This window comes from Rana temporaria, chromosome 3, assembly GCF_905171775.1.
Source record: "Rana temporaria chromosome 3, aRanTem1.1, whole genome shotgun sequence".
Classification (NCBI taxonomy): domain Eukaryota; kingdom Metazoa; phylum Chordata; class Amphibia; order Anura; family Ranidae; genus Rana; species Rana temporaria.
In genome coordinates this window covers 65,253,611-65,265,694 of record NC_053491.1, presented here as the reverse complement: position 1 = coordinate 65,265,694, position 12,084 = coordinate 65,253,611, and the positions used below count along the sequence as shown (strand labels likewise).

Genomic DNA, 12,084 nt, shown 5'->3' with positions numbered 1-12,084 from the left:
TTGTATGAGAATGCAAAACCCATACAAACGCACAAACATTTTTTTTTTTTTTAAAAAAGCAGGGAGGAGCGTCTAACTTTCCTCCAATTAGCTCTCTCTGCTCCGTTAAAAAGAACGCTTGGATCTCTGATGGCTCCACACTGCTTTAAGATTTTAATAAATAGATGAGCTGCGGTTTGCCTAGCGCAGTATAATGGAGAATGAATAGTGATTTCTCAGTTTTGCTATAAATGAGCCCCTTAGTTTACTTAGCTGCACCAGTTGTACATTGTCAATCCCTATAGACCTGTAAATATCGTACAACCAGTAAGTGTGTGTGGGACTTATTAACCAGGTCACAGAATGCTACAGTTATCAGTGGCATGCTAAATTCAAGGGTAATACTCAGGATTTGGACATGTCTTAGAAGTGACACTTCTATGAAAGCTTTCTCCAAAGTATGTGCTAATGGAAAGAGACAGCTCAAGATGCAGTTTAGGAGTTATTTTTTTCAATTGTCATTCGTCTAAGCACTACAAGGCCAGCAAATGTTTGCTTTTCAGTGCTGCATCTGTGTAACCATTAATGATTTTGGTATGCTGTAAGGTCCCCAATCTCATTTAGCAACAAAATATACAATTTAAAAAAAAAATAATTCCTTCCCAATTAACTTTTTTAAAAACTAGTACACTCAAAAAAAAATAATGCCCTCAATTCAACAATGTATTTTCTCCTTAATAACATAAATTATATCTAGATGGAAAGAATTTATACCTGCCAAAATATACCATCAACTGAAGAAGGTACATTACTAAGATCACTCTAATACAGATATAGGGAGCACAAAATGTGCTTCCCATAAAAATAATAACAAAGTTCTGTGAACAATGTTTCTTGGAGGAACTTTAAAAGTATCTGACTGTGAAGTATTGTTAGAAAAGAAAGATAATTTTTCCCAATTTATTTCATTCTAGGGGTTGTAAAGGTAAAAAACGTTTCCCTAAATAGCTTCCTTTACCTTAGTGCAGTCCTCCTTCACTTACCTCATCCTTCCATTTTGCTTTTAAATGTCCTTATTTCTTCTGAGAAATCCTCACTTCCTGTTCTTCGGTCTGTAACTCCACACAGTAATGCGAGGCTTTCTCCCTGGTGTGGAGTGTCGTGCTCACCCCCTCCCTTGAGGGGGGAGGGGGCGAGCAGGAGAGCCAGGACGCCCACTAACACACAGCTCCTTTCTCTATCTGCAATGTAGAGAGTGTCCTGACTCTCCTGCTCGCCCCCTCCCCCCTCAAGGGAGGGGGCGAGCACGACACTCCACACCAGGGAGAAAGCCTTGCATTACTGTGTGGAGTTACAGACAGAAGAACAGGAAGTGAGGATTTCTCAGAAGAAATAAGGACATTTAAAAGCAAAATGGAAGGATGAGGTAAGTGAAGGAGGACTGCACTGCGGTAAAGGAAGCTATTTAGGGGATTTTTTTTTTTACCTTTGCAACCCCTTTAAGCTCACAGACAATTGTTTTTGTGGAGTAAGCAGTGTTCAGGTTTCAATATATACAGTAGCATCTACAGTGCAAAATTTGATAAACTGAAAATAATAGGCAACAGCCATAATAACGTGTACAATTAAGCAATACACATCTTGCCTTACCGAGATCATTATTCTTTGTTATGGCATTGGCTGCCCTTGTCCGTGGACCTTGCTGTGTGAAGTGATAGCCAAATTTAAGAATCGGTGAATATTCCTCGAGCAGTTTAGCAATCTTCATCTCCACTTCAGTTCCCAGCTGCTGTCTCTGTTGGAAAATGGAAAAATGGAATAAAAAATAAATAAAAAAAGACCAAGATAAAATGAAAATGTATATTAATCTTTCTACTTTACGATGGTTTTTGTACTTAATAATGCAAATATTAAATTACCCAATTATGTGCACTATTTTAGTTTGGAAAAATGAATATGCAGTCAGGATGTGACCTAAAACTGTGTCATACTAGAGTGCAGGGCTGTGTTCAAGTTCAAATTATACCGGATTATGGCTCATCTTATTATTACTTCACATTGTAGTACTGTATCCCACGGCAAGCAGTTGTGATCCCACTTCTTCAATTAAGTGAGTAGTTAGGACTCTTAGAAAAATACTGAAGTTTTCTGTGCTGATGTCAACATAATGGGTATCTGGTTACAATTGGTTTCTGCCTCACATTAAAGTTGAGCTCCCCAGCAAACAACTAAATTCACAAATAACATACATATAAAGGGAATTTGTTTTGCCTACCAAATGATCATCTAGTCTCAAGATTTACACAGCTCTGCCACACAGCACAGCCATGACACCACCTAAAGTAAAGAGTTCTATGCCCACAGCATACAATTTCAGTTTATGACATCAGCACTAAAATAACAATACAAACAATTGTTATTTTTGACAATCCAGTATAAGCTTACTTTTACGTTGTTAGTTTTGTCTGTCTGAGGCCGTCTATATACACAACTTACTGGATTCCCTGCATGCTTAGCAGCTTTCCCTCTGCTCATTCCTTTGGTTTACTTTGAATACTAAGAACTACAGATCCCATAGTACCTTGCTGCCACAGTAACCTCCAATTCCCATACTAAAGCTGCATACACACTATACAACTTTCTTTAGATTTTTTTTCCTTTAGATTTGACCTCATATTATATGGTTTTGGTAATTGGATTCCAACAGCGGAACTCCTGCATTGTCGGAATACACCGATCAGACTCCTCAGCTGCGTCTAAACTGCCTCATCCATGTTACTGTCTCTGTATATGCAGTCTATAAAACCCATACCTTTTGCTAAATAAAAAAATAAATACACTGATCAGCACTGTAGCCAACTGATGATTTCTGCCACTGATTGAGAAATGTTTTCCAACATCTTGATAGATTGACTTCTGTCGAACAGGAATGGCCAAAGATGGATCGGAATTCATCTGGTCACTGCTGAACCGGCTGAATTTTGATCCATCTATGATCAGCTTTACACTTCTTACTTCTTCTAAAATACTTTGGACAATTTATCAATGGTGCAACAAACAAAATGAGCTGAAATATATTTTAAATATCATGGGAAAAAAATCACAAAGCATGCCAGTGGCCTAGAATGCTTTGTGAACGGAGCGGCCCTACTGCAACTGTTTACATCATTTCCTGAGCAGCACTGAAGGTTTGGGGAAAACCAGGAGGCCATGAGGCCTCATAATGACTGTGCGGCATATGGCACCAAAATACAACAAGAAAGTCTTACCTGATTGTCAATTTTAATTTCTCGTAAAGTTTCATTTTCTTTTAGTGCCTCTACCAAAGCCAAGATGCCTGTTCCAGTGACAAAGTTGGATTCAATATTTAAACACTTCAGACTCTGGTTTACCTTCAACATGTCAGCAAATGCCTTAAAACAAGAAACAAAAAAAAGAAAGACAGGAAAATTAGACATTTACCTTAAAAGGTACATTGTATTTAACATGTTGCTTTAAGCGCAAAAGGCATTTTTTTTTTGCATATCCACTTACCGACCACCTAAATGGGGAAAATACGTCATTGCTTTGATGTTTAATACCAGGCTTATATCTGCAGCTAGATGCCATAACCCCGGTATTATTTTCTGATAAAAGTTGTCCAAATGGTGCATTTGCTGCTGGATCATTTTTAGAAGCGGCGGGAGGGGTCGGCACCATGTAAACAAAGCCATTGTTTTTGCTTTTCAGGGTAGAGGAGAGATTTGGGGTCTTTTAGACCCCAGATCTCTCCATGAAAAGGACCTGTCATGCTATATTGTTATAGCAAGGAATGTGTCAATTTTTTGATCATCATGACCATTCTTTTATAAAGGACAGTGTAAAAAAAAAAAGTAATAACATTTTTTTCTTTTTTAAAGTGCCCCCCCCCCCCATGCTCACGCGCAGTGGTGAACGCATATGTAGGACACGCTCACATATGTAGTGTTCGCATCACACATGTGAGGTATCACCACAAACGTCAGAGCGAGAGCAATAATTCTAGCACTAGGCAATTTTAATTGGCAGGTCGGCAACCTGTAACCTGGGCTTGCCAACCAGCCATCCCAGAGCAGGAGGTCGCGGGCCACATAAGAGGGCTCTGCGGGCTGCTGGTTGGGCACCCCTGCTCTAGGGCCTCTGCCAATATATAATATGTTTGGCGGTTCCAAGTAATTTTCTAGCAAAAAATACTGCTTTTTACTTGTGATCAAAGAATGTCAGAAAAAGGCCTGGTCAGCAAGTGAATTCTAGTGCGTTTGTGCCCTCCTCTCTGGCAGCTATACTATGCAGAGCAACACAAAGCTGCATTTATTTGAATCTTACATATATATGACAGTTAGAGCTACAGACATCCAAGGTTCCCTACCACGTATGCGTGCTGCGCTTTCTAACTGGCCTGGTGGCAGGGGAAGGAGGGGGGGGCAAACTCTAGAGTGATCTCACCGTGGGGAGATCTCTCGGAAGTGAGGATGGGTACCTGTCAAAAGCAGGTACCCGCTCCCCCTTCCCGAAAGGTGCCTAATGTGGCACCGAAGGGGGAGGAGGCAAATAAGTGGAACTTCCACTTTTGGGTGAAACTCTGCTTTAATAAGCAACATAACCAATTTAATATGTAATAAACCAATGTAAAGCCGTATAATAAATGCTTGCAAATATGCAGATACAGGGGAAATCCTCTCTAATTCTGCAGTGGCAATACAGTCTTAGGCCCCCTTCACACGGGTCAGATCCAGTTTGCTCAGTAGGGGATCTGTCTGCTGATCCCCTTCTGAGCTGAGCGGAGCAGGCGGATGACAGGTCCGTGTCTGAATATGACGCAGCACTCTCTGCTCTATGGGTAGCCGGATGTAAACTTACCGGCTGTCTGTTTACACTCGACTGCCCCGATCCAGCCAAACAGAGCGGAATAGACCCCCCTTCTGTTTGTTTTAGCTGGATTGGATCAGAGGTTGGAAAGAATAAAACGGAAACAAGTCTGACTGCCCATAGAGGAAAATGGAGGGTCCGATCAGGTCCACCTGAAAATCGGACAAGCGGTCCCAATTGGATGACAAGTATGAAAGGGGCCTGAAGGTTTTTCTCCCTTTCTATGCCAAATAGCTGCTGAACCAACATCATATTAAATGGGTTTGAATGGTTTAGGAGAATAAATAGCATGGAAGAAGTTGAGGAACTCATTAGTATTTCCCAAGAAAGAATTACTAAATTCTATGCAACCCGGTCTAACTGGTCAACATTCAAAGACTCTCAACACTACAAATCGATTATAAAATAAAAGGTATAGATAGGAATACCGTATTTATCGGCGTATACCGCGCACTATTTTGCCCTGAAAATCAGGGCAAAATCGTGGGTGCGCGATATACGCCGATACCCCGCTTTCCCGCCATGAGTTTGAATACTGCGCCCGCATATAGCGAGCGCAGTACACTCGTGAATCTTCGGCCAGTCTCGGCGCCTCTCGTACTGACGTCCTGAGCGTACAGGACGTCAGTGCCAAGGCGCCCGAGCCTGCCCGAAGATTCACGAGTGTACTGCGCTCGCTATATGTGGGCGCAGTATTCAAAGTCGTGGCGGGAAACGAGCGGGAGGACGCCGCCGAAGGACGCCGGACCCGCCGAAGATGGACACCGGACCCGCCGAAGACGGACGCCCGACCCGCCGAAGACGGACGCCCGACCCGCCGAAGACGGACGCCCGACCCGCCGAAGACGGACGCCCGACCCGCCGAAGACGGACGCCCGAAGCCGCAGAAGGACGCCGGACCCGACGAGGCCGCAGATGGACGCCGCGCAAGACATCAAAACTGTACAAAAAAACAAAAAATCTTTTTTTCTCACAGGATTGGGGGCCACTTTGGGGGTGCGCGGTATACGCCAGAGCGCGTTATACCGCGATAAATACGGTAGATATTAAAATATTTCAGGACTTCTGCCTTTTTTTTTTCTTTCCCTCCCCCCCCCTCCCCCTCCTTTTCCCCCCCCCCCCCCCCCTTCACAAATTTGCTTGACCAAGCACCTATATTCTCTCATCTTAGTTCTAAAATGAAGGCAGTTTTGCTACATATATGCCTATATGAAACGTATTATTTGCAACCTTTTTGATTGTTCATTTTTTGATGTATACAATCCTTCACAGTTATTGTGCTTCTGTAAGTACACAATGTATTATGCTTTATTATTCACCCAATAAAGACTCTTTGTGAAAAAAAATGGGTTCAGAATAAAAAAAAAAAAAACAACATAATATTTACCACTGCAACAGGATCATTGCTTCTTGTTGCTGCAATACTGAATTTTTTAACATGTGTGTTTGTTTCCAAAGCCTTTGCAAATTCCTTTAAGGTAGGAATAGGGATATTCTGGAGAAAAAATAAAATAAAATATGTAATGCCCAGACAATCAAAGTAATAATTTTGTGGTGAAAAATTAATTAGAAAAAATAAGTCATTCATGTAAAATAAAAGATAAAAGTAACTGTCCCCTGACTAAAGTGAATACATTTCTTTTTTTTTTTTTCTTGTTCTTCAGGTAATAGTGAATTAGATAAAGGGGGCGCTCCAACATTGCATAGTGTATTAACTGTGTAATAAATAAATAAAAGAGATATGTCTAATAAATCACACATTCGATAATAGTAATTGAAATAGCACATACAACTCCATTACATCTCCATTACCAAGTCTTGGTCACGTCACTTCCGGTCCCCTTTGGTTCGTGTGCGCTGAGGGAAGCAGCCATTTGGCATTGTTTTTATTGTTACTTTTAATGGGATTACAATATTTGGTTTCTTTATATTTTTCCCGCATATCCCATCTATGTTGGAGGAAAGGTCTTTACTTCTACAGCTTCCATCACTATAGCTAGCAACATCTTGCTAAAAGTGCATCAGACCTGCTTTTTAAGTAAAGAGGTCAATAATATCTGGTAAGCAGAACCCACTTGGGGTGATCATTTGTTCAGCTGGTGAAGGCGTTCATTGTTGACAGTAGATTTCCTGCACAGAAAAGTCTCTTTCATTAGGACTTTTTTTATTACCAATACATCTACGCACTTTGTTTCACTTTCACAGGTCACATGTAATGGAGTTGTATGTGCTATTTCAATTACTATTATTGAATGTGTGATTTATGAGACATATTTCTTATATTTAATACACTATGCAATGTTAGAGCGCCCCCTTTATCAAATTCAGAATGTTGTATATGAATTTTTCTTTTAAACCATACAGACGAAGGTGTCCAGTACAAATGACAGTGCCAGGTTTTCGGATAAACCATAACACGGACATGTGACAGTTATATTTAATTCACATGATTTATTTCTTCCTAAACTGTTGTTACAACTGCTTAATGTACTAGTAAACACACATTTTTAATTCATGCATGCTAAACTTGGCACTAAAGTCCGCAGTGTCTGCTGGAATCAGTGATGACATCACACTCTTAGTCATGTGACAGTATTTGGCCTTTTGATTAGCTGCTAGACCCAAGCATTGTCATAGGGGAGGAGGGGTCAAACAATCCCCTATACCTAGAAGTACCAGGTATTGTTACCAGCTAAGATGGAGAAGGGAACAGGGGCGGGGGGGCTGGCAAGTTGAGTGTAAGTGGCAAAATAATTAATGCCGCTTCAAGCTGGTCCACGCTTGCCACGGCTAAACGGCAGGTACATATCCAGCTCACCACTAAGAGTACACTATAAACAACAAATGATGGCATAATGCATCATATAATGCAAAGTTCTCTATTATGCCATTCATGAATCAACAGATCTCCAACGCATTTCACATTTAACTGCTGTGGAGAACGAGCACACAGGAAGCACTAATTCTGTGTTCCAGAATGATGAATGCTGATAAACCTCTTCATGGTATGTTTAACAATCCACTAGAGGTGGGCAGGACAAAAAGCCCGATTGGGAAGGAGCAAGTCTCATGTGCATGAAGTGCAGAGTACAGGAGAGTACACAGGAACATGGATGGTCAGTTATTCATGATGCAACAGAGGTTAGGCAGACCTTGGCAAAATAAAACATTTATACTGCAGATTTAGGGCCGGTTCACACCATAAATCATGCAGGAATGTACACAGGAATGTACTGTGTGTTCCTGTGTGATTCACATGTGATTGGGGTTCAGTGCAAGTTCAACCTATTCACTTGAATGGGGTGAAATCGCACTGACTACAGCAAAAATAGTGCATGTACTACTTTATAAAACGCACAGCAACCAGATCGCATGGTAGACACGGTTTGTGACTTGCGTTTGGGGTGTAACAAAGTTTAGGTCGACAACCACTGCAAATTGAAAATGCAGTGCGTTTTGAATGTGGTGTGAGACGAAACATGGGTTTCCCGCACTGCGTTCTGGTGTGAACTCGCCCTATGACTCAAGCTGGCCATACATTATTCAGTTTTCTTGTTCAATTTCCTTTAGATTTACCTTCAACTATGTAGTGTAAGGACCTGCCTGATTGCATACAAATTAAAAGTGTTTAGGTTTGTCCTCGTATTATTTGGTTTTGGTAAATCTAAAGGAAAATTGTACAAGAAGATTGTATAATATATGGCCAATCTCAGACTCCTTACTATATTATTTAAAACAAAGTCCTAACATTAATTCCTAAACATGTTAATGCATCCAAAATATTACCTTTATGTTATTCAGATTAACTTCAGTTAATCGTGGGTCATTGTTTTTGATTCTTTTTAAACTCTCTTCCACATTTGTGGGATTTGGAGGTTCATCAGAGACAGGCAATAGTGGCTCTGCTTTTACCACATCTAAAAAGTAGAAAATACACAAATTTATAAAAACAAGAACAATTAAAGTATGTGAGAGATGAGAAGTTTGGTTTGTACAGGTGAAACTCGAAAATGTTTAATATTGTGCAAAAGTTTATTTATTTCACTAATGCAACTTAAAAGGTGAAACTAATATATGAGATAGACTCATTACATGCAAAGCAAGATAGTTCAAGCCGTGATTTGTCATAATTGTGATGATTATGGGATACAGCTCATGAAAACCCCAAATCCACAATCTCAGAAAATTAGAATATTGTGAAAAGGTGAAATATTCTAGGCTCAAAGTGTCCCACTCTAATCAGCTAATTAAGCCATAACACCTCTAAAGGGTTCCTGAGCCTTTGGTCTCCCAGTCTGGTCCAGTAGGAATCACAATCATGGGAAAGACTGCTGACCTGACAGTTGTGCAGAAAACCATCATTGACACCCTCCATAAGGAGGGAAAGCCTCAAAAGATAATTGCAAAAGAAGTTGGATGTTCCCAAAGTTCTGTATCAAAGCACATTAATAGAAAGTTATGTGGAAGGGAAAAGTGTGGAAGAAAAAGGTGCACAAGCAGCAGGGATGACCGCAGACTGGAGAGGATTGTCAGGAAAAGGCCATTCAAAAGTGTTGGGGACTTTCACAAGGAGTGGACTGAGGCTGTAGTCAGTGCATCAAGAGCACCACACAGACGGATCCTGGACATGGGCTTCATGTCGTATTCCTCTTGTCAAGCCTCCTGAACAACAAACAACGTCAGAAGCGTCTTACCTGGGCTAAAGAAAAACACACCTGGTCTGTTGCTCAGGGGTCCAAAGTCCTCTTTTTCTGATAAGAGCAAATTTTGTATGAGTATGGAGGAAGAATGAAGAGGCACACACTGCAAGATGCTTGAAGTCCAGTGTGAAGTTTCCAAAGTCTGTGATGATTTGGGGAGCCGTGTCATCTGCTGGTGTTGGTACACTGTGCTTCATTAAGTCCAAGGTCACCGCAGCCGTCTACCAGAAGATTTTGGAGCACTTCATGCTTCCTTTCCGCAGACGAGCTCTATGGGGATGCTGACTTCATTTACCAGCAGGACTTGGCACCTGCCCACACTGCCAAAAGCACCAAAACCTGGTTCAATGACCGTGGGATTACTGTGCTTGATTGACCAGCAAACTCATCTGACCTGAACCCAATAGAGAATCTATGGGGCATTGCCAAGAGAAAGATGAGACATGGAACCGAACAATGCAGAAGAGCTGAAGGCGGCTATTGAAGCATCCTGGTCTTCCATAACACCTCAGCAGTGCCACAGGCTGATGGCCTTCATGCCACGCCCCATTGAGGCAGTAATTGCTGCAAAAGGGGCCCAAACCAAGTACAGAGTACATATGCATGCTTATACTTTTCAGAGGTCCGATATTGTTCTATGTACACTCCTTGTTTTGATTGCATGTAATATTCTAATTTTCTGAGATTGTGGATTTGGGGTTTTTATGAGCTGTAAGCCATAATCCTCACTATGATGACAAATCACAGCTTGAACTATCTTGCTTTGAATGTAATGAGTCCATCTCATATATTAGTTTCATCTTTTAAGTTGCATTAGTGAAATAAATGAACTTTTGCACAATATTCAAATTTTTTCGAGTTTCACCTGCATATGGTGGAGTGTACGCCTGCATTAATAGGAGACAGGGTTAACTACTAGGATTGATTACTAGTTCTGTAGAATCACCTGGAAGATTGACTTACAATTAGACTCATACACACTATACAACTTTTTTTTAAATTCCTTTAGATTTACCAAAACCATGTGGTGCCAGGGCCTGCCTGATTGCATACAAATTGAAAATATTAAGGTTGGACCTCATATTATATGGTTTTGGTAAATCTGAAGGACAAATATAAATAAAAAATCTACAGAAAATTGTATTGTGTGTAAAGTCATTTAGGCTCCTTTCACACAGGCATGTTCGTATGGAGCATCCGATCAGGTCCACCTGAAAAACTGACAGGCGGACCTGATCGGAAAGCCTGTGTGAAAGGGCCCTTACTCACTCATAATCAAGTGGAAGACCAATATTGTGTGCAATTACATCCTTGGAGGCAACAGACTTATGGAGTAACATGTCTCATTTATAAATACATGATACACTCAGAGAATAAACAGTACTTGGTTCACCTAGCCTTCTCGTCTTGAAGGTTGAAACCAAAAAGTGGATAGGTTTTCATCCAAGGCCCTTTTCACACCAGCGGACCGACTGGGTCCATCTGTCTGTTTTTTTCAGACAGACCTGATCAGGCCACCCATTGTTCCCTATGGGGTGGCGAATATAAGACGACATGTGTCTGCTGACACTCGCCAGACATCCAATTTTCAGAAATTGCCAGAAATCCCAAATTTGCTGAAAAACAGAATTATGGCGATACCTCCGCCATCCATCCAGCACGTCGAATCGGATGGCAATGGACATGCAGTCCATTTCCATCCTACCGCCCCATAGATGAGAGCGGGCTCGGTCCTTGTCCGCAATGCTATACCTGTCATCCGCCTGTTTAGCGGGGAGATCCCTTGCCGAGCAGACGGATTCCGCTCAAACTGATCTGTCCTGTGTGAAAGGGGCTCAAGTGGGAGCATTCAAATGTTACTGTTTGGTATAGTAAGTTGTTATAATAAACTTGTAACTGTGGAGTTATCTGGCAATGAAGAAAGCTCAAAATATATGCTACTCACAGATCCTGAATGAGTGTAAGCCCCCATTGACACCTGTGCGACTTGTTATGCGATTAGACAGTTCCAAATTGCACAACGAGACCGACTTCATTTCCAGCAATTTAACAGTTCATATCGCAGCGATTATGAAAAATGTTCCTGCACTACTTTTTGCCGATTTCATTGAGACTTGCATAGACTTCTGTTTAATAAAGTCACAAGCCACAATTAAATCGGTGGTGCAAATCACACTAATGTGCGGCTTTCAAATCGTGCTGCGGTAGCGCAATTTCAAAGCCGTACCGGTGTGAACAGGGACTAATGGCCAGACTGATTTAGGTATTGTTCCCCTAAGGCCCATGATGCCGGGCACTAGGGGTGCAACGGATCACAGTTGATCCGAACGGGTCACCCCCTTCGGATCGGAACACACTGTGATCCGCGGATTGCTGCGGCTCCGGAGCTAGGCCGAAGCCGCGGCCTTTCCTAATGTTATGTCCGCGGCTCCGGAGCTAGGCCGAAGCCGCGGTCTTTCCCAACGTTATGGCCGCGGCTTCGGCCTACCCCCGGAGCCGCGGCCATAACGCTAGGAAA

The 12,084-nt window shown here is 41.7% G+C and overlaps 1 protein-coding gene across 2 annotated transcripts in view; it reads right to left on the bottom strand.

Annotated features, from left to right (window-relative positions):
- LOC120931347 (tropomodulin-3-like) overlaps nt 1-12,084 on the bottom strand; it is a 96,533-nt gene that overhangs the window by 5,538 nt on the left and 78,911 nt on the right. For both annotated transcript variants that reach the window (XM_040342685.1, XM_040342687.1), the window contains 4 exons: nt 8,653-8,783; nt 6,254-6,361; nt 3,249-3,392; nt 1,630-1,774 (listed from right to left, as the gene is read on the bottom strand). In XM_040342685.1, coding sequence (XP_040198619.1) covers nt 1,630-1,774; nt 3,249-3,392; nt 6,254-6,361; nt 8,653-8,783 — 528 coding nt within the window. The remainder of the gene's footprint in view (nt 1-1,629; nt 1,775-3,248; nt 3,393-6,253; nt 6,362-8,652; nt 8,784-12,084) is intronic.